Raw genomic sequence first — 22,968 nt, 5'->3', positions numbered from 1 at the left:
CCTACAAATAAAAGATTGATCATCTAGTCAGCTTTGAGTACAGGATGTTCTGATATCCTCACTTTTTTTTTGTTTCACAACCATGTTATTCCTTGTCTCTCATGCATTTTAATGCATTAAAATACCATTACACACACAGTGAAGATAACCAGCTAGTTTCATGAGACGTGAGAGAGCATCAGAGATAGGGACGGGGCAGGACACGTTTACACCTTCTAGAGCACACAGAGCTTAATAATCAACACAAAAGTCTAGACACACATAGCTATGTTCTCGTTATCAAAAATAAGTCTCAGCTAAAGTTTAAATATAGATAACCAAAGTTACAAACAAACAAAACCCCCAGTTTTTCCAATAAATTAAAAAAATACAGCGGTAGAGCGTCGGCCTAGCGTGCGGAGGACCCGGGTTCGATTCCCGGCCAGGGCACACAGGAGAAGCGCCCATTTGCTTCTCCACCCCTCCGCCGTGCTTTCCTCTCTGTCTCTCTCTTCCCCTCCCGCAGCCAAGGCTCCATTGGAGCAAAGATGGCCTGGGCGCTGGGGATGGCTCTGTGGCCTCTGCCTCAGGCGCTAGAGTGGCTCTGGTCGCAACATGGCGACGCCCAGGATGGGCAGAGCATCGCCCCCTGGTGGGCAGAGCATCGCCCCCTGGTGGGCGTGCCGGGTGGATCCCGGTCGGGCGCATGCGGGAGTCTGTCTGACTGTCTCTCCCTGTTTCCAGCTTCAGAAAAATGAAAAAAAAAAAAAAATAAGCAAAGCAGTTAAGTGGTTAAAAGTATAGATTGTTAACCTCATGTGATGGGTTTGAGGATGTGCACTGAAAACAGGACAGCTATTTCTCACCAGAGTTCAGATTTCCTTTTTCCTTATGATTTTTGTGTGGTGATAACTTTCTCCCCACCCTTATAAGATTTTATGAATCTGTTTGTCCAGAATCTCAATTAGGTGTCTTTTATGATTTGGATGTTTTATTAGGTGGAACTAATAAATATACAGGGTTTCTGAACATTCTTCCAGTTTCTGGGTTTTAGTTTCACATTACCTTGGGCATTGAGGAGGAGGAAAGAATATTTTAAATTGGAGTTTGGGTTTAAAGTTTGGTATTTGAAATATAAGTGGAAAGAATTTATTAGCAATGACCCTTCTTGATATATTCCTTTTCTGAGGTAGTTTGTAAATAAGGGATTGCCCATAAAAAAGTTTGTTATATTTCCTTTCTTAAATGTGCATGACTCTGTAACATTCTGTATTTTGCCATCGACAAACTTGATAGAATGGAATAAATACTCAATTTATAGGATTGACAATACCAATTTCTTGGTAGAGGAAGAATGAGCTGATAGGTTTGTCTATATTTTCTGTCAGGCAAGATTTAACCAAACCTTGAGACACATTTTAAATTGATTATTAATGAGTGGCAACTAGATACACTAGGTACATAAATGCTTTGGGGATACTTAAAAATGTTTCTTTTTTATATTTGGAATTCACAATAGGTGTCTTTCATTCCTCCTTGGTAAATAATGGAATACTTATTATCTAGGCTGAGTAATAGGACATGAAACAACAAACCTGCACATGTCTAATTTATAACAAATCTGTTTCCTTAATGGGTGGAAGGAAATCTGAGGATAGTTCTAAGGGTTCTTGTCTGCTTTCAGTGCTTTGTTCTAGTCATACAGAAGACAACACTTCTCCTGATGGGTCTTTCCCCTTCTTCTCCTCGCCCCGGTCAATGTCAATCACGTGCACCACTCCAGGTTTTAGGATCAAGTCCTCCGTCTCTACCTGACTCCTGTTGTCCTCCACCTCCATATAGCTCCCTTTTGTTTGCTGAGTAGCTTTGCTGAAAGCTTCTTTGAAGCGACGTTTGAGTTCAATATCCGGACAGAAGACATATTCATAAAGGCCACCAGCAAGGACAGCTCCTATTATGGGTCCAACCCAATATATCTGAAGGAAAAATAAAAGAGATATGTAGTTTAAGTAGAGAAAAACTATTCCTTTGAATATCTCATGAATATAGAATTTAGCTTGCTTAAATTAAGAGAAGGACGTGCATGGGTCATGTAAAATGACCATTTTCTGATAATGCTTAAAGTAAAGATAGCTCCTCTTTGGTGGTACTGCATATTAAGGAGACATAAGAATTCTTCAACTAAAATAGAAAAAGAATTTCTGGAAAGTACTTATCATTTTCTTAATGTTGCCATCTTACATTCATTTTCTGCATAATCACAGTCATAGTACAGATGATATCATTTGGAGTTTCGTCATTCAGTACATGGAATCCCAACTCTACTGCTTAGCTGTAGTGAACGCTTGCATTAGTTTCTTAACTTCCTAAACCTTAATTTCTTCATCTGCAAAGTGGGGATAATAATAATGCATACCTCACAGGGTGTCAGGATTAAATGGAAATTTATTTAAGTGCTTGTAAAGTACTGAATGGTTCCAATTGCATAGTAACCTGCTCCATTCCATGTTCCCTAGACAAATTACAGATGCACCTGACTAGGCTGGCTATAAGTCCTCTTCGTTTATGTTACACGTTTACCTCTAAAATTTGGTGATTTAATTGAAAACCTCATGGTTTGTTCATTACTTTTCTTGCAGAATGCTCCCCCCCCCCCTCACACAGAACATGATTCTTACAAAGGTGAGTTGGTGAAAAACCCTGGACTAGTTTATGGATAATGGTTAGCTGAGGATGAACAAGCAATTCTGTAGGATTTTAAATTCAACATGCGGAAGCTTTTACCAGGCTACTTATGTGTCTAGAATGAATTAAGTTCTGAGTCTGCGATAAACTTCAACATTTTCTTTAGACCACATGTATGGATGTTGTAAAATATTAGACATTCATTCAACAGATTCACTTGGGCAACAGAAACCCTGTTTACTGAGCAATGCCTTTGAGCCAGCTCTCCTTAGTACTTTTCTCATATCAACTCACTTAATTCTAATAATATCCTTTGAGTTAGATATTGTTATTATTTTCTCTTTATTAGTGAAAAACTAGCACTCTGACAGGGTAAGAAGCTTATTGAAGATTTCATGCTAAGCAACGGTCACTTTTTTAAACTATTATACTGCTTTCTACTTCAGTGCACTTCTCTCATTTGAAAAAAAAATGTGATGAATGATTCTGGCTTAAAATACCCTCTGGAAATGGATATCAGCATCTAAAATCTAAAGAAAGTTTAAACTTTAAGTTAAAGCTGAACATATATCCTCAACAGGGAAACTGTCGGTAGAATGGTTACAAGAACCAAGTTTCTTATCTTGAACATAAAAGAAACCATGTGAGACTTTACCTTTTCCTTGCTCTTTCAAAGGATCCTTCCTTTGAATGTCTTTACTGTTTGTTCCCTTGGTGAGATCTCCTTAAGTATGTTCTACTCCACAAGCTATGAGTCCCACAGGGGCGACTAGTGACTGCTAAATTGTCACGACAATTCCCCAAAGCACTTCTGAACGAAATAGCTAGTTGCATGTTCTCAAAAATAAATATGAATTTCAAGTTGCTATTTCAAACTAAGGTCATAATATACTGTAAAATAACTTTTAAAATATATAAAGGTAAATAATTTTTAGCCTTAAAAATACAGAAAAGTATAAAAGAGAAAACTAAAATTATGTCGTTAATATTTTGGTGTTATTTCTAGTCTGTCTCTCTGTCTATCTATCATCTATCTATCTATCTATCTATCATCTATCTATCTATCTATCTATCTATCATCTATCTACCTATATCTGTAGATACTTTAACTTAGTTCTAAATTTCACACACCATTGCTACAAAATGAACATTCACTTTCAGTCGGAGTAAGTTTGTTATAAAGTAACAAGAAGGGGAAACTTTAAACCAATCAATAGGCTAGTAATTTTTCTTCTCTAAATTATCACTAGTTTACCATAACTAACAAGTAATTAACAAGAACACATTTTCACCCACATTTTAAAGTCCTTTTAAATTAAATTAGAAGTTTTCTTTTTCTAAATTTAATTATAAAAATAGTTTGAATTTAATAAGTTGAACTAAAGTTGTATGTTTTCCATAAGAGCTATATATTGCCCATAAAAAAGTTCCCATTCCTGTTAATGTGGCAACTTTTTTGAGACATAAATCTGGAAATATCAGTGGCAAAATGACCAATCCTATGGATAATATTGTTGACTGAGTCTTTGCCTGTCTGGGTCCTACATTCTGACTTTGAACACTGACTCAAAGGCTATTATTTAATAGAGTAGATTGCTTGTAAAAACTCAGCACATTTTCCTTAGAACTGAATGCACATCAAAGTGATATAGTTTCTTCTCATTTGCAATGTATACCATGGTCAAATGGGTGAATAACCACTGTATACATGAGATTAAAACACAAATGACGTTCTATTATATTTACAAATTAAAAGTTATAAAATAGCATTCATAACACACAAGTTAGCCCCATTTGAGGCTGGCTTTCATGTCTTATATTTTTATTGTTTATTGTTAGTGTGTGAGTGGCCTTCAAAGATGCTATATTATTCATTTAAGGGATTTAAATTTCTTTCTGTAAAAAACAATTGAAATAAAATTGGTTGTGATCTTTAAAAATGGGTACCATTTCTCTCTGGAAGCACTGCCACCACCTTAATAAGTAGGTTAGGCATGAGACTGAAGAGTACGCCTTTTCTCAAAGTCATTTGTTTTTCCACCGGCTATGACTATAGTGATAATAGCGTAAACATTTGCACCATTTACTTCTCACCATCTGCAGTTCAAATGCTTCCAACTTGCATACTATTGTATGGGTTCAAGCTTTTGTAAACAAAAAAGGTAACTCTTTTTACTATGGGCAGTGCTTTTAAGCATTTATTTTCTTCGTCATCTTCTTTTCTGCAAGTATGTTTTAAGTTACTGCCAGGAAGGCTTTACTTTCAATTATTTAAAAACCATATTCACTACACTGTCCTGATTTTAACTTGTTCCATATAGGCAGCCTCCTTGTACAATGTATTCTGTTGTAGCCTGTCAGATATAATGCACAGAGCAGTGGTTAAAAAATGACAATCCTGAAGGCTCAGAATAGATATGAGATGTTTTGAAGCAGATCTGTGCTAGTCTGTCCTTAGTCTTCACGAAAGATGTAATAAGGTAGGAAGGGGGTCAAGGTTGGGAGGAAGTACAAGAAACTAGTGAGCAAAACAATGAAAAAGAAAAGAGCTCCATGGGTAATTGTCCTCAACATGATAGTTACCCAATGGTTTTCCCAATTTCCCATGATAACTGCAGGTCCAAAGGAACGGGCGGGGTTCATGCTGGCACCAGTGTAATTAATCTATAGGGAAAAAGAAAAACAATTTTAGACTTTGCTGAAACAGGTCTACTGACGGTATCATTCATTGAAATTTGCTACCATTTGCAATGGTAACTAACCAAAAAAACTGAGAACTGTCAAGATGCTAGCTGCCATATCAACCTTCTCATTGAAAAGTGAGTAAAATAACCATTTAAAATGGGCAGACATGGCTGGATTCTAAAAAATTCAGCTGTAAAACACATTTTCAGGCCAACTCTAGGGTGAGGATAAATGAAATAGATCAATTATTTAAACAGGCTTGGAAACTTACTGCAAATAAATGTCCAATTGCTACAGAAAATCCAATTGCTAAAGCTATTGAACCAGTGACATCAGTCCGTTTGGAATCACAGCTGGCAAAAATAGTAAACACCAACTGAAATGTAATTATCAACTCCACCAGGAGACCGTGACCAGCAGTGAGATTTCCATGAACCTAGAAAGACAAAAATACTCCATCTGAGTTGAAGCAAGAATACACTTTTTTATGATTACATATCATTGTGAAAAGCATATTTTATCTGTGTAAAAACTGATGGTTGACATATTATTTCATTAATATGTGGAATCTAAAGAACAGAATAAACAAAATAGAACAGACTCATATAGACAGAGAACAGATTAATGGTTGACAGAGGGAGGAGTTTGGGGCCTGGGGGGAAAAGTTGCAAGGATTAAGAAGTATAAATTGGTAGTTACAGAATAATTGCAGACATGTAAACTGCAGCATAGGAACTATAGTCAGTAATATCATAACTAAGTGTGGTGTCAGGTGGGTTCTTGAAATACCAGGGCATCATCACTCTGTAAACTACATGATCATCTAATCACTATGCTATACACCTGAAACTAATACAAAATAATATTGAATGTAAACTGTAATTGAAAAAAAAAACAACTGATGGTTGCCTCTTCTATTCCACTCCCAATTAAGACACTGCCACCTCCGCCCTCTCCAAAAAGAAGGAGTAAAGTTCTACTCATTTTGGGCCATACAGATTATTACTGTATTTTTCACTCCATAAGATGCACCTGACCATAGACACGCCTAGGGTTTTAAGGAGGAAAAAAAAAAAAAAACTGAACTAAATGATATGTTAAAATATTTAATAAAATACCATATTTTTTTGCTCCATAATATGCACGGGCATTTCCCCCTCCACTTTTGGGGGGAAAAAGTGCATCTTATGGAGCAAAAAAATATGATAATTACTCTTACAATGACCAAGCAAGAGTTTGTGTTGAATGTTATTTTTTATAAAGAAAGCAGTATGTGCTACTGTTATACTTAACTTATAAAAGAGTTTCTTGAGAGTCTTGTAATTTTACAAGGCAATAATTAAATCCATTTATTAGATTTAAATTAATTAATATATATTTCAATTAAAATTTTAACTGCGTGTGGCTTTTTTTCATCTTTTTAAAATCAACTTTGATATTGAGCTAACAAAGGGATAGTTCTAATCAGCTAAGAACCAAGCTAGGATCAAATGCCAATTTACTTTTTTAAGCATGATCCTTGACATAGATCATTTAAAATTTCATGAACATATTTCTGCTAGTGAACCAATAAAAATTGTAATAAAAATGTCTATGCTAAGTATATAGTCACTGGGATGGGAGAGAAAGAGAGGTGGAAAAAGCAACACAATTTTTGTGATACTGAGACTTAGTAATATTCAAGTCACTCAATAGCAAACCATGACTTCATATGGATACATACAATGTTGCCAGAATCAGTTTATTCACCCTTATCAAGAATCATCAGCCCTGGCCGGTTGGATCAGTGGTAGAGCGTTGGCCTGGCGTGCAAGGGGTCCCGGGTTCGATTCCCGGCCAGGGCACACAGGAGAAGCGCCCATCTGCTTCTCCACCCCTCCCCCTCTCCTTCCTCTCTGTCTCTCTCTTCCCCTCCCGCAGTGAGGCTCCATTGGAGCAAAGATGGCCCGGGCACTGGGGATGGCTCCTTGGCCTCTGCCCCAGGCGCTAGAGTGGCTCTGGTCGCAACAGAGCGACGCCCCGGAGGGGCAGAGCATCGCCCCCTGGTGGGCAAAGCGTTGCCCCCTGGTGGGCAGAGCGTCGCCCCCTGGTGAGCGGGCCGGGTGGATCCCGGTCGGGCGCATGCGGGAGTCTGACTGTCTCTCCCCGTTTCCAGCTTCGGAAAAATACAAAAAAAAAAAAAAAAAAAAAGAAAAGAATCATCAGAAATTTCCTGGGAATAAACTAGCAATTTTAAGAAAGTCTCTCAGGCCACCAGGGTGTCATTGAGTAGAGTCTGCAAGAAGCTTGAAGTTCTAGTTTGAAAATAAAAGCTAAAGGTGCTACCGTGGTGACTCCCAAACCTCCCACCACGCTGGGGGGCGTGACGAGGTAGAGAATTCCAGCTCCAATGATGGCGCCCAGGCACTGGGCTGCGATGTAGAAGACAGACTTGGCGATGCTGATCTTCCTCGTGCACACCATGGCCACCGTCACGGCAGGGTTGATGTGGCCACCACTGATGTGGCCGAAGCACTGCACCATTGTCGCAATGCTGAGTCCAAAGCAGAGGGAGATGAGGACCATGTCGACAGGCAAGGGCCTTTCCGTCCCACCCCAGTTGATGGTGGATCCCAGGCTGAGGAGAACAAAAATGAGCATAGCCAGAAATTCTGCGGTGACTGCTTTCCAGAACGCTTGAGTCCAGACCCCTTTGAAGGCCACCATGACGGTCTCTTTTTTATACAAAGCTCCACACTTACTGAAAAGGAAACGAAGTCAGCATCAGAAGCTACTAAACCGGGTTTTATGAATTCAGGTGAAGACCCCAGGCCTGCAGTCTTGTTCTATTGTGGAAAGGACCCCCCCAAAAGTTATTTGCTACCAATAAAGAATGCTTCTGAAAAATCTCTGTAATTAGTTAATTATCTCCTTAACCAATAGTCAATAAAATTATTCTAGTCTCCTTTGATTTAATATTAAAAGATAATTCAATTTCACTGGAAAATTATCTGAATTGTCACTAGAGAAGAAAATCAAGTTCCATAAAGAATTAAGAATAAAATATATTTACTTTCTAGTAATTCCCTCAGAGCAAGTTATGTTTCAATGTGCTTTTATATGCCATTTATATTTTGAACACAAAGTAATAAAACAGGGAAGTCTTCTTCAGTTTTGTCGTTTATTGCTCCAAATGGTCTTCTGCAGAAGGATTTATAGAGCACAGATTGGCCCTCCACTGTCCCCAGGAGGGACTCTGGATTCAGGGGAGGCCTGCTCGGAAGCCTGGAATGCGGGAACTTGTCTTTCCAGAAGGTAAATTCATTGGGGGAAGGGGATCTAATGGTGACAGGCAGGGGCGATAGGGTCACGCTGGGCCTCAGCAGAGACAGGGACACCCCTCCCTCTCCCCAGCCAGAGGGAGGAGCCCCAGGGACGCTGTGCACTCCTGCCCAGACCTGTGGCGTCGACCTCAGGAACCCAGGGCCTCTCAAAGGGCTGGGGAGGGGGCGGGGCAGAAAGACCACTCCGGGGCGGTTGCCAGGCTCAGGGGCAGTGGACGGGTGGACAAATAGAGAGGCCGATCAGCCGATGATCCCCCCCCCCCCCCCCCCCCCCCCGCAGCCTCTCCTGGGAAGGCTACATCCTGGCTTCCGCAGGGCTTTTGCAATGTTAGGGGACAGTCCTTCCTTGTGCTGAACCCTCTCTCAGCCCCTGACATTACCCCTCAGATCAACTCCCCCAAAGATCCTGGAGGCCGGTGTATGCAAGCAGCGCCCAGGCTCCCTGCCCGCCCCTCAGGAGCAGCCGGCAAGGCTGACAGCGAGTGTCAAAGGGGGTGGGGCCAGGGCCACTGGGGTCCCGGAAGCAAAGCCTCCGAGGAGAGCAGCTTTTCTTCATTGCCTTCTTGGTGGCCTTCTCTAACTGCTGCTTGGCCCTAGAAGACAGCGTGGAGTGCCTCCAGCCGGGGAAGCTTGTGTGCGTGGGGGTGGGGGAAGGATGCGAACTGAACCACAGCGTGGAGGGCACCGACTTCTTCCTCCCATCTATTCGCCTTTTACTGTCTGCAGATCTCTGCAGCTGGGAAGAGATGGGGTCTGGGGATATGAATGCCAGCTGCTCATACTGGAAATGAGTAGGATTCCCCTGGGGGGGGGGCAAGTACCCCTTTTGTCCATTATTCAAGACTTTGCCTGTGATAGCAGCAAGAATGAAGGAGTATGGAGAGCATTTAGCAGAGACTCCAATGACTGGGGACTATAAAAAGAGTTAGGCAAGAAAGCCAAGTATTTTAACAGATTAGAGTTATTGCTGCCTACCCCTTGATTAATTACTGAGAGTGAGACCCCCCCCCCCCCCCATCGCTGGGAGTCCTTGGTTCTGCATGGACAGTGGGGAAATGCTGTGTCAAAAATGGCTAGGGGGACTCTCTCTTGACCTATAGGAGCTCAGCTCAGCCTCCGGTTTGATACCGGCTTTCCTTCAGCGTTGGAAAGAGAACCCCACTTTCTGCCCAAGCTCAAGTGCTCCCAGAGGGGGAGAGAACAGCTAGTCCTGTCCCAAGTTTCCGCTGCCCAAACGAACTCTTCCAAGTGAATCGTGTAATTACAAACCCCCCAGCTGGGAGGGCAATGACATCACACTCCCTGGAGGAAGAGAAAATGAAGAGAGACAACAGCATTTGGAGTGGTGCAGGGAAGGTGTCCTGGGAGAGGCATTAAAAATATTCCCAAGGGGGAGAAACTCAACTCACAATGGAGAAAAGAGTTATGAGGGCGGCTTCTGCACTCACCAGCAGCCCAGGGCTGCAGCTGGGATGGCAAGGGGCTAGGTGCTGTCACAGGTGCTGGTCCTCTGCAGCCGGATTTAGTGGGGAAAAGGAAATGGACAACGCAGAAAGCTAAGGACCGGTGGGAGGAAGCGCACGTTCCTTTTCAGCAGCACGGGATCTCCCGGGGAGGGGCTGGCCCCGCGGAAAGGCCGCCTCCCTGCGACACCCCTTCTTCCCTCACTTTCCCCGGTTCCCTGGGTTCTCTCTCCCTGCCCATTCTTTCACCCATCTGCCATCTGCCTACCTCTCTAGAGACCTAATTTCAGTAACCCTTGCTCTTTCAGCTTCAAATTTTCATCAGGACCATCCCTCTAAAATCAAACAGATCAATTAATTTCTTAAAAATGCATTTAGATTTTTTTTTTTTAGGAAATACATACAATGACCAGCCTCAGTGGGCTGTGAACCCCCAAGATTTCTGGCACCACATACCTATCCATGGCCTTAGAAGTGCTCACGGCAGTGGCTCTCATAGCCCCCTGCTGTTATTGTCTATGTTCCTTTACATGTTCACACTCACTGGAAATGGATCAACACCATTTGTTTTTGCTTCTTTTGCCCCGGAACAAAGGGGGCTTGTTGATGTGCCCTGATTGTACTGAAAGGGATGCATTTCTTTCTAGCTGAACACCCAGCCTGATTCTGTCCTGGATGGCTGCGCCCCTGAGTGAGTAATTTTTCTGATGAAAAATACTGCAGATAGATTTACCTCCATAGGGCCATTTTCTGTGCTTTCACAGATCTGGAACATATGGGGGATTTTGCAACAAAGCATCTCTTTTCCTTGACCTTCTCTATGCCTGTCTTTTGAATATGCCCACTATTCAAATCTAAAGAACTACCCACCTGCCCTCTAGTTTCCTTCTAGATTCTACCGGAGAAGGCACAAATCTCTCTTTAATAAAAGAGTCATAGTTTCATCTTTTGGCCCTGAGCATTGTTCCCTTAAGGCAAAGAAGGACTTACCCCCACCGCCTTGCTGCGAGTCTGTCACTCATACCGTCCTGGCCAGAGTGCAGCTCTCATTGCCTGCCCGCAGCTCCCAGTGCACTGGGAGTCAGATTACGGCCACTTGTCTGATTGGGTTTTTGGAGTCTAGGGGTGGAAAGATTCTGCCCCATGTGGCAATCGCTAAGTTATATTTGAACTTGAAAGAACTTTTCTCTACCTGATTGCTGCGGACACAGGGCATTTCAGGAATACAAAATGCTTACATGATGTTTCTTTAGCTGGCCAGCTTTAAAAATGGGGATTTCCCCAAATCTTTATCTGAGTTCTCCCTACCAAAAAAAATAAAAAAAAAATTGCTGAGGATTTGTCTTGTTTGGTTGTGTGTTGTCGTTGAAATTGGGCAACTATGAGAATACAGATGAACATTATCCAGCAGTTGAGATGAATCAAGAGGCCACAGTGCATTGATTTTTGAGTGACAAAATACCCAATGGCTTTTATTTGAAGTTTTTGATTTAAGAAGTGGCATTTTTAAGCACAATAGATAAATGCAGGTCTATTTGTAGCCTGGGCAGCGCTGATTTTGACAACAGAAAATAAGAAAAAATAGGAAATAAGACATCTCCAGGATGCTTACTTGGTTGTTATATTAATGATAATTGTTGGGTAAGAAGTAGCAAATTAAAAAATACAGAGGTTGGACAGGGCCAAAATTACTGGGAATTGTAGATAAATTTAATATCTGAAAACCTAAGGACAGGACTGACTACGTCATTTGTGGGGACCCAAGGCAATATGAGTGCAGAATTCCTCGTTCAAAACTGATTCAGAGTTTCAAGATTGCAATAACAGGGCATTAAGCACAGAGTAGGGCCCTCCTAAATGTAGGGCCCCGTGCACCTGCACAGGTGTGTGACCAGGAAGGCATTTCCAACTAAAGAATTTGGCAAACTCTGGCAGGTCTGAGAATCATCACCATCTAACTGTTTTTTCAAACAAACCTCAGGTGCTTAGAATTGGAATAATCACAACCCTTGGTTTATGACAGTCTATCATCACTGACATGTATATGGCCGTCTTATTTTATAATAGTTAATTACTTACTTTTTAATAATACAATAAACATTTATTAACTTACTGCTCAACCCAACAATGAGATGATAACTCACATCTTTCTATGGGATTGTCCCCATCCCTGTCCTGCCTCTTTGTCTGATTTCAGGTCAGAGTATTTTTTTTTTTTTTTGGAATAAAGTGTGGTAAGGAAGACATATGGGAGAGAGGACAAAAGCTGCTAGACTTTCACATCACAGTTACAAGTTTTTGTTTTCTTATCTCATTTAGGCAGTTGAGACTTGGAAAAAGCTCTCATTAGAAAGACTTGGTGGAAAGCTCTCATTAGAAAGAGTAATTAGAGTTTTAAGTGTGAACTTCGGAGGAGGACTTTATTACTGTCTCCAGCATTGTCAGATTACAAAGATTAAATTCAAAATCATATCCTTAAGAATGTGGTTGCACACTGCTGATGGTCCATCAGGGTTTTCAACCTTCTTAAAATATGCTCCCTGAGAGTTAGAGTAACTTCTGGTGATAGGGGAGGGGTGCATTTATGTGAAATGTTTATATTGATTCCTAAAGCTGTTTACCATTCAGATTTTAGAATGAGACTTTTTAAAAGGTGCAAAATGTGTGTGTGTTTTTTTAATTTGAAAACTTTTACCTTCTAGGTAGATACGCTAGACGCAATTGCTCTGACTCCAAGAACATTGAGGCGGAAGCGTTTGTGAGGCTGATGAATGCTGAACGCAAGGAGCAATGCTGCCGTGTTTAGGTCCTTCCTTTGTGAATGAAGGCTGTGGTCATATCCACAGGGGGTCCATGAAGCACGGTGCTCCCTGAGGCTGCTAGTTATTGGGGGGATCTTTTTCAGGTCCACTCTTCGCAAGCTGACTTAGGCTCATTAGCATTCTCTCCACGGCCATAGCAGTTCCCTTCACCATTATATAAAGTGCCAGCAAAACTTGGTTGCCACAGTTTCTCAGAACCTTTCCGTTTCTTCTGGCTGGCTGATCGTCGCCCTGGTAGAATCTGTTGACAGTCTAGTTCCTAAGGGATGGCTGTTCCCATCAAGGAAAGGGCCACCCTCTTTGGCACCAACTCATATACTTGTTAGTACTCAGCAGAGTGGCTTAAAATTGACCAAGAATTAACCGTTCACTTGCTGGAGGTAGTTTTTCTTATTAGGTATTACTTATTGTCCTTGATAGATTTCAGATGGTGTAATTGAGCCTTCTGCTACATCTTCAGCCCTGTGCAATAATCCACTACTTGCCTGGTGTTTCTTCGGACAGAGACACACATTTCTAATAGGATTATCGGTGGTGATGCACACAGGTCATGACAATGGAACAAAGCAGCTGTAATGTACGCCCGGTGATTGTGGGCAGTAAGATGAGGTGGGCGGACCCCGGTGAATATAAACAACAGCTCCTGAGCTGATCTGTTTTGAACTGTCTTGGGCTGAGAGCCGAATAATATTTGGAATCTAGAAATTGTTTCCTATTGGTAAATTTGAAAGGACCTATTTCACTTAAAAATAGACTAACAATTTATTGATTAAATCTTCTTGACATTCTCACTGAGTAGTCTGTGATCTTTGGGGGAGAAGATAGTAACACAGCATGCTGTTTTGAAACCAGCCATTTACGTTAAGCAATCTTGTGAGTTTTTAGTTGAGTCGTCTTGTGAAGCTGTAGATCAGGAATGGAGGAGGAAAATGAAAGGGGGTAGGTGAAAATGACAAGAGTACTCAGCAAAATCTAGCTGACTGACACACTTCACTTCTGAATTTTTAAACCACTTATATCATACTATTTTCTTTGGTGCTGATATGTATCTTTGGAATTTGTGGACTGTCTTTCACCCTTGCCCTCGGAACTTTTAATATTGCTTCATGTGTTCTGAGATTAAAAACTAAAACAAAAAGCACTAAAAGTGCCAGCAGTGCCCAGTTCCAGACGGGAAGTGTCTCCAGGCGGGAAGGGGCAGATTCAATTGCAACTCATAAATCTTATTTTGCTTTTCATGAATCGCAGCATCATGAACTCCCCCAGAGCACTCACATATCAGTATGTTCATTAAAAACAAACAAATAAACAGAACAACAACAGCAGGGGCACCACCACCACCTCCTCCTCCACCTCCACCACCAGAACAAAGGGTTTTAACAGTGACTTGGTGACTTTGCTCCCTTTTCAAAGAGGTGTGGCAATCAATAGTTCAAATACTATAGCGATGGTCACCGGGAATCTATGTACTCTTATTGATCAGTGTCACCTCATTAACTTTAGTTTTCTATGTTAAAAAAAAAAAAGAAGTGTTGCTTTATTGTTATAATTCGGAGTGGATTCCAGAAGTATAGTTTACCACCAAAAGAATAAAATAAAAATAACAATAAAAAAACCCCAGCAAGGAAACAAAATGCTTGACTTAGCTTGCCGTTCGTCAGTGAGGTGAATCCGAGGAGACCTTTGCAAGGGCTCTCTAAGTCCTTTCCCTAATCCTGCCACTGCCTCATGCCCTGCTGCTCCAGGGTTCCTGTGTGTGGCGCACGTACATTTTCCTTGACTCAGATCCAGGAGGGCTCTGCTTTGGCTGGGGAGTTGTACTCTGCTGACATTTAAGGTAGGAATTCCCTGGGAAAATAGTCAAGAGATTCTTTTGGTGCTGTTGGAAGGGCTCCAAAGGGTTTAGGGTTCCCCTCTCTAGGCGAATGGGGAGAGAGAAGGGGAGGGAGGGAAAGAGAAACAGAAGGACTTTATTGAGTGACTGTATTTCATCTGAAGCTCATACAAAAAAAAAAAAAAAAAGGCAGAAATGTGGTTGGATGACTGGATACTTTTCTTACCTCTTATCTCTTACTCAGCTACTATGACAGTTCAGACTTTGGTTGGGCGTTTTAAAGGTTGCTTAGACATCTACAGTCAAAAATCAGTTCTCTGGGAAACAAAGAACTTTGGGATCTGATGGGTCAGGCCAAAATGTTTGAAATGGCCAATAACCTCAGTATAATCTTCAGTAGTCCCTGTTCTAAAATTTAAATTGAATTTGAACATATGGAGAGTAAAACCAGTATTTTTGGTCATTGTTATCATCTATTATCAGAGAGGTTCAGAATTCTCATGTTTTGAATAGACTAATAAAGATATTCCCAATTTCAAGGAAAGAGCAAGATATTTATAATTCTGTTCACAAGAATGACAAGAGAAACAGATAAAAAACATTAGGTGGTTAAAAAATGCTTTTAGTGTAAAAATAGTCACAGGAATGTAAAAAGTAAGGCATGGGGAATATAGTCAATAATGGTGTAATAACTGTGTGTATGGTGTTGGATGGGTACTAGACATATTGGGACGATCATTTCATAAGGTATATAATTAAAAATAAACTAATAAAATGCTTTTAGAAGTATGCTAGAATCATATCATTTTCTAAGAAAAGAGCAGAAATGGTCATAATCTGTGACCACCAAAAAATGTGACTGATTCTGAATAGTCAAGTTATTTAGACAGACTCTTCTTGCTTCTTTCCTAAATCATCATGCATAGTTCTCTAAGCTGTACTTCTACATCTGAAATAATTCTCAGAGCCTCTTAAAGGTGTCAAGTCCCATGGATGGTTTTACCTGGCCTGACCGTCGTTATCTCTAGCTACCTCTGGGCCCAATGCCTGTTGTAGGAAGGACATCGTTGTGGCCATATCTCGACAGCTTCACCTCTAAAAAGTCAACTAAGATGATCCTTCCATTTCCAATTCTTTTTCCTTTCCTACTTGCCACACCATCTCTGACTTCTTTTTAAACATTCCTCAGTATTTATCTCCTCCGTGAAACCTACCCATTGCAAACTTGCTGGGCTCTAATCACTTAGAAATCCCACAGCAACCTGTGACCCTATGTGATATCCTACAATTATAACTAGGTAACTTATCTGTACCATTCACTGGTATTTAGATTCTAATATGCTCTCTTACAACTAAAGTTGTGGGTTGCATACGTCCTATTAAATTTCTTATAATAGTCATGATGATGATGATAAAGTGACAGTAATGATTTTGGTGGCACAATATCATTGTGCAGTACAAAGAGAAAAGGTAAGAAATTGCAGTCTTTATCACTTACTGGCTGTAGGCCACTTGACCTCCCTGAGCCCAGTGCCTTCATTCATGAAATGGTATGGAGTGTTATCTCTGTTCCCTCTTTTTCAAAGTTTTGGTAAATCCCAATGTCCTCTACACTCCATTCTTATGTGATTCTATAATACTTCAGCTCCCCAGAGCGCCTCATAGAATTGTTCCCTGCATGCTGGAGTCACTGCTTACTTGTCTAACTCTGTCAATAGTCTGTAATTGCAATAAGGGCAGTCATCTTAGTAATTAATTAGCCTCAGTCATGGTAATTAATTAGTCTTAGTAATTAATTGCTGTATTCTCAGTACCTAACATAGATCCAAGACACATATCAAAGACAAAAAAAAAATACCAAAACAACATTATGGAATAAATAAGTAAGTCAGTGATGCTCAGATGGAGTCATATTAGCAGAAGTGCTTTGCAATCAGAATTAATAAATGTAAATAATGATCATGCTGATGATTATGATAAACAAGACATTGATTATATGCCAAGGAACTTATCTGTGACAAACCTCAAAAAAGTCACATACACTTCTTCTTAGTTCCCACTTACAGAATGAAATGGTGTCTTTTCTAGCTCAGATAAGAACTTTGAAATAATAAGTTGTTAATGTATGTATAAGTGTTTGGAAATGAAATACTGGGTAGGTGCCAAGTATTAACATTAATGTTAAAATTTTATAAACTTCATATGGGCATAACTCCAACGCCACATTTTGGAAGTTAAGGCAGGTGTAGTATTTTACAAAATGTTGTCTTAAGGATTAATCCAAAATGTCTCAGCAAATTTTATTAAAAAATAGGAACCAAACTCGTATGTCGACTTCTCATTGGCTCAGTAACTTTTTTGTTTTGTTTTGTTACAGAGACAGAGAGAGAGAGAGACAGAGAGAGGGACAGATAGGGACAGATAGGCAGAAAGGGAGAGAGATGAGAAGCATCAATTCTTTGTTGCGGCTCCTTAGTTATTCATTGACGGCTTTCTCATATGTGCCTTGACTGGGGGACTATAGCAGAGTGGGTGACCATGTGCCCAAGCCAGTGACCTTGGACTCAAGCCAGTGACCTTGGGCTTCTAGCCAGCAACCTTTGGGCTCAAGCCAGCAGCCATGGGGTCATGTCTGTGATTCCATGCTCAAGACAGCGACCCTGTGCTCAAGCTGGTGAGCACATGCTCAAGCCAGTGACCTCGGGGTTTTGAACCTGGGTCTTCCGCATCCCAGTCTGATGCTCTATCCATTGTGCCACTGTCTGGTCAGGCTGACTCAGTAACTTTTGGGGGATGATAATAAATGACATTTATGACTCTCAGATTTCCACTCAGACAACTCAGTATTGCTGGGAAAAATAACACCAATGAGGAGTGATAATTTTACAAGTGTATCACTCCTGAGGTAAACTTGCTCCTCAGTATTACCCAGCAGTCCTATAGGTACAGAGTCATCTGTCTCTCTCATTTTCCTGGAGGAAAGAGCTGAATTTGTTTGCGAGTTGGACTTTTGCTGAAACAGAAAATGACTCTGGGTCTTCTAAACAAAGCAGACTCTACTGAGAGTACACTGTGGTTCAAAGAATGGAAGGGAGGCCGGAGGACCAGCTTGCAACACCTCAGGCAGCTCCAGAAGCTGGGGCAGGACCTGCTTCTTGAAGCTGGGATGGATGACCTTTAAGTGTCCCTCTTCTTCTAGCATCTCTGCCTCAAGATGTGAAGTCCCAGGAGTGAGCATCCAATATGATGTCAGGGAAAAAGAGGGCTTCCACAGAGGGAGGGAGTCACCAAGAATTATCCTGCTACCAGGGCCACACTCTGTGGGTGGGCAGTGGTAATGATGGTGGCTAACTCTTTTATATGAACTCCTTTTGTTCTCACCTCTCACCATTCCTGACATCCCTCTCTTGTCTTTCTAGTTATATGGATTGACTGTATTAGTCTGCTAGGGCTGAAATAACAAAATGCCATAGACTGGATGGTTTAAACAACAGAAATTAATTTTCTCACAAGCTAGAAGTCCCTGCCTAGATAACTCATACTTTGTTGTTTAAAATTCAGTTTGTTTCAGCCCTGGAGAGATAGCTTGGCTGATTAGAGCATCATCCTGATACACAAAGGTTGTGGGTTTGATTCTTGGTCAGGGAACATGCAAAACATATTAATGTTTTTGTTTCTCTGTCTCTCTCCTCACTTCTCTCTCTAAAATAACTAAAAAAAAAATAAAAAAAGAAGTGACCAGTGAATGCACAACTAAGTGCAGCAACGGGTTGATGTTCTCTCTCTTTTTCTTCCTCTTTCCCCCCCTCTGTCTAAAATCAATCAATAAAAAGAAATCAGTGTGTCTCATTTTCTCTGGTAAAACCTTCCCTGTTCTTCTAATTATATGTAGGTGCATTTCTTTTTCTTTCATAGAACCTGCTAAAATAGCTTTGCACCACTCCAATTTCCAACCATGTGAATGCCAAATTCCCTTTGTATCCTTCCCCAAAAGACATAGGTTTCCCCAATAAGAAAGTACACAGAACCAAATGCTTTCTAACCAGCATTTGATGATGAATACTAGAAATTGCACTTGGGGGTTCCAAATAGACTTGCATTAGTCATAATTATATGGCTTGATTGTGAATGGTTTCTGTCTTTAACTCAAGAAATACATTCCTTAAGGCAGAGATTTTGCTACTTGTGTATTCAACCCTGGAAAATAGAAGGTGATCTATAAATTTTATTTGGTTGAATGAATACATAAATGAACAAGGATTTTACAAAAGTGGCTTCAGACACTTTTCAATATGTTTATGATATAAGCAGAGTTTTGCTTCCCTGGTTTAGATCTGAGTTAATGAAGAATTTAAGATCAGAGTTTAATCAAACCTGACTCATCATATCATATTATATTATATATATTGCATGAATACATTTTTGTCTACTATGGCGCTATTACTGCTTTTTCAGTACATTAATCTTTTCTTTGTGCAAGTGTACATTTTCATGTATTTCCCATTTATCTAAAAGACTTAAAGAGAAGTTTGTGCTTTAATTCTCTTTTGTAAATAGAATAGTTTGTAGGAAAATTGGTTAATTTTGGAATCATTTGATAAAGTTTTTTTAAAAATATATAATCCTGTTGGTTTTTTTTTAAATGAAAGAAAGGAAAATAAAGAGACAGACTACTGTATGTGCCTGGACCAGGATACACCCAGCATTCCCCGGCTGGGGCCAATGCTTGAATCAACCAAGTTATCCTCAGTACCTGAGGCTGACTCTTGGACCAACGGAGCTATCCTCACATGGACCAACTTAACCATTGGCTTTGGGAGGGGAAGAGAGGGAGAAGGGAGAGAAAGAGAGAGAGGAAGAGAAGCAGATGGTTGCCTCTCATATGTGCCCTGACTGGGTATCAAACCCAGGATGTCATATGCTGTGCCAATGCTCTATCCACTGAGCAAACTGGCCGGGGCCTCAGAATCCTGTTCTTGTTAACAGATTAGATTACTTTAAAAAAATAACATCATTATTTCAAACGGGAGGGACTTAAAACAGTTTGGTAAACCGGTAATATATTGACTTTATGAACTATGATTCCCATTAAAATCTGAGAGCGGTTGGTACAACAACGCTATTACAAGGTGTGAAAAGTATTACAGATGTACTCAGTATACTATATAATTTTATTGTAATAGTTTTCTTTCAATAAGTAGATGTTGAGAGTGAAGCCATTAGATGCAAATCAGTGGTTCTCAACCAGACATCAGATTCAATTGTATAGATATAAAAATTAAGCTCTGTGGTCAATGTTCTCAAATTTTTCTGGCTCAGTAGACCTGAAATGGGGCTTGGGATTCTGTGATTTAAAAGAGCACTATGGGTGATTCAAGATCTGGGTGATAGTCATTAACTTATATCCATCACTTCATTAGTTTGGCTTGTAGAGGAAGAAAAAAACAGTAAGTGTTAAGAGGAAAATTGCATCCTCCCAAATGTATATGCTGAAGCCCTAATCCCTAACATATCAGTATTTGGAGATAAGGCCTTTAAAGAGGTAATTATAGTTAATTGAGGTCATAAGAGTGGGACCCTAATTTGATAGAGCTAGTATCATAAGAGAAGGACCCTAATTCAATATGACTGGTGTCTTATAGAACTGGTTGCCATCTGCAAGCCAGAAAGAGAGTTATCACCAGGAAGCAACCCTGCTGCCACCTTGATCTTGGCCTTCCATAACAGTGAGAAAGTAAATATCTACTGATTAAGTCACCTAGTTGTGGTAGTTTGTTATGCCAGCCCTAGCTGACTAATAACAAGGTAGAGGACTTAATTTCTAGGACACTAGCAATCTACCAAGTAATGAAGAGAATAAATCAATTGCAATAAGTAAGAAAAAACAGAAATCACTGAAAAGAAAGGCACAGTTGAGGAGCCAGAATTTGGAAAACGTGAGGACTGGGATTATGGAGAAAAGGCCAGCATCGAAGAGAACCACATCATATGTTCTCCATGTACTTCTCCATTTGCACTTCCTAAAGCCTCTGTCAATAGGCAGATGAGGAAACCAGGCTTAGGTCTGGACAGATGAGAAGTAGAAGACCCATGACAAAGAATGTGTATCTTTTTCTAGTGAACTCTCTTAGAACCAGCATTTACCAAATTTCTATCATTTCAGTTCCACTGTCACCACTGTCATCACATCTAAGTCCACTGCTTACTATTATTTTATAAATACGTTTATATGTAAAACCAATTCCTATTTTTTCATAGCAGCAATCTATGAAACAACATCACTAGCTTGATATGCTACTTAGATTTTTATTTTTAATATGCAATTTATTAGTTGTGTTGTAGGAGGGACTATTCTGAAAAACTAAAAAGAGGAGTGGATAGAGATATGCTGTGATTTTTAGTTTAGTTTTGGAAAATTTTTTATCACTTAAAGCACATATGTGTGGGCTATGATTCAGACTTCCACCAAGTGTAATGAAAATAATTATTTTTTATCCCTGACCAGGCAGTGGCACAGTGGATAGAGTGTTGGACTGGGATGCAGAGAACCCAGGTTCAAAATACTGAGGTCGCCGGCTTGAGCTCAGGCTCATCTGGCTTGATTGAGGGTTCACCAGCTTGAGCGCAGGGTCACTGGCTTGAACATGGGATCATAGACATGACCCCATGGCCCCTGGCTTGAGCCCAAAGGTTGCTGGCTTGAGCAAGGGGTCACTCATTTTTCTGTAACACCCTGATCAAGGCACATATGAGAAAGCAATCAATGAACAACTAAGGTCACAATGAAGAATTAATGCTTCTCATCTACTTCCTTTCTGTCTGTCTATCCCAGTGTTTGGAAAACCATGGCTCACGAGCCCATGTGGCTCTTTGGCCACTTGAGTGTGGCTCTTCCAAAAAATACCACATGTGGGCACAAAGGCCAGCTTAGGAGTACCCTAACTAAGTTAATAACAATGCACTTACCTACATAGTTTAAGTTTAAGAAATTTGGCTCTTAAAAGAAATTTCAATCGTACTGTTGATATTTGGCTCTGTTGACTAATGAGTTTGCTGACCACTGGCTATCCCTATCTGTTCTTCTTTCTGACTCTCTTTCTGTCTCTGTCAAAAAAAATGTTTTTATTATTTTATTTATCATTCTTATTAATTTATTATCATCTTATTTATGTATCTTTTTTGCCTACGATTTTTATAATGCATATTAAATTCAGTGTGTGATTTTCAGAAAAGACCATTCTGGGTACCACCTGAACACCTGAAGCTACCTTGCATACTCTCTGTGTGTATGTGCTGCCTCCCTGGGGAGGAGTGACAGTCTTTAGAAATGGAAGGAAGGACGAGAGGGATTCTGAAGGAAATGCCTTATGTCAAGAAAGAATGAATACGGGAGGAAAATGAAGATTTGTGTGTATCTCATTTGAAGTTCGTAAAAAATGGTTAGCCCTTTAGGCTGTACAGATCAAGGAATGTTTGATAGAGCAGCACAGAAATCGTTACAGAATTAATGACTTTGGAATAAAGGATTTGCATTTTAAAAGTGAAAGGCTCGAGCTCTGATGTCCATTGGTAAGTACTACGCAGATCAGAAAATGATTTAAGGAGCAGCCGTACTGTCTTTGGACTTGGCAATGGGCCTTGCCCTGGGTCCCTTCTTTATAAGGCTCTGTCTTTTCTCTGAGAGCTCTGCCTTTCTTGGACACACATGACCCCCTCTAGACCACACCCCTGCCATAACTGGGTCTCTCAGATTCTCTGCTTTCAGACATGGGATGGCCTCTTATTCTGTCTTTTGCTCCCCACATGCACTATTGCTGATGTGTGCAAACTGAGGTCCCAGTGGTGACAGACAAAGAGAGCTGTTAGTAGGTGCGTGTGTATGGAGCTTGGGCTGGGATGTCCATACTCATGCATGTGAGGCTCCTCATGGCAGAGCGTGGGCTGAGACTGGGAAGAAAAGGAGGACCCAGTCATGCAAATATTAAGAGTGGATGTGAATACCTCAGAGTCAGAGAACTGAGCCAAAAAGAGAAAAAATGATTCCCAGATACCAGGAGAGACAGTTCAAAGGGGGCATGAACTGCCAGTTCCATCACTTGCTCATATTTTTCAGTCCTTGGTAGGAACTGAATTAGCCAGAGCCATACAAATATTGTGAAGAAGACTTGATTTAATTT

General features: G+C 40.6%; 1 protein-coding gene across 3 annotated transcripts; it reads right to left on the bottom strand.

The window, feature by feature from the left end:
• Positions 1 to 704: 704 nt before the first annotated feature.
• On the bottom strand, positions 705 to 13,066 carry AQP4 (aquaporin 4). 3 transcript variants are annotated; one of them, XM_066352523.1, is made up of 5 exons: positions 12,831 to 13,066; positions 7,675 to 8,089; positions 5,621 to 5,785; positions 5,248 to 5,328; positions 705 to 1,955 (listed from the first exon to the last, which is right to left on the bottom strand). In XM_066352523.1, exons 1-5 carry the CDS (start codon positions 12,875 to 12,877, stop codon positions 1,677 to 1,679), a joined length of 987 nt encoding a protein of 328 aa, XP_066208620.1. In that variant the 5' UTR covers positions 12,878 to 13,066; the 3' UTR covers positions 705 to 1,676. The 3 variants fall into 3 exon arrangements, with proteins under 3 accessions (XP_066208620.1, XP_066208621.1, XP_066208622.1); XM_066352524.1 differs by lacking the exon at positions 12,831 to 13,066 and adding an exon at positions 11,126 to 11,170; XM_066352525.1 differs by lacking the exon at positions 12,831 to 13,066 and adding an exon at positions 10,121 to 10,190.
• Between the last annotated feature and the right edge of the window lie 9,902 nt (positions 13,067 to 22,968).

This window comes from Saccopteryx leptura, chromosome 11, assembly GCF_036850995.1.
Source record: "Saccopteryx leptura isolate mSacLep1 chromosome 11, mSacLep1_pri_phased_curated, whole genome shotgun sequence".
NCBI lineage: Eukaryota > Metazoa > Chordata > Mammalia > Chiroptera > Emballonuridae > Saccopteryx > Saccopteryx leptura.
Note: the sequence above shows the minus strand (reverse complement) of the source record. Positions and strands in the feature narration are given on the sequence as shown.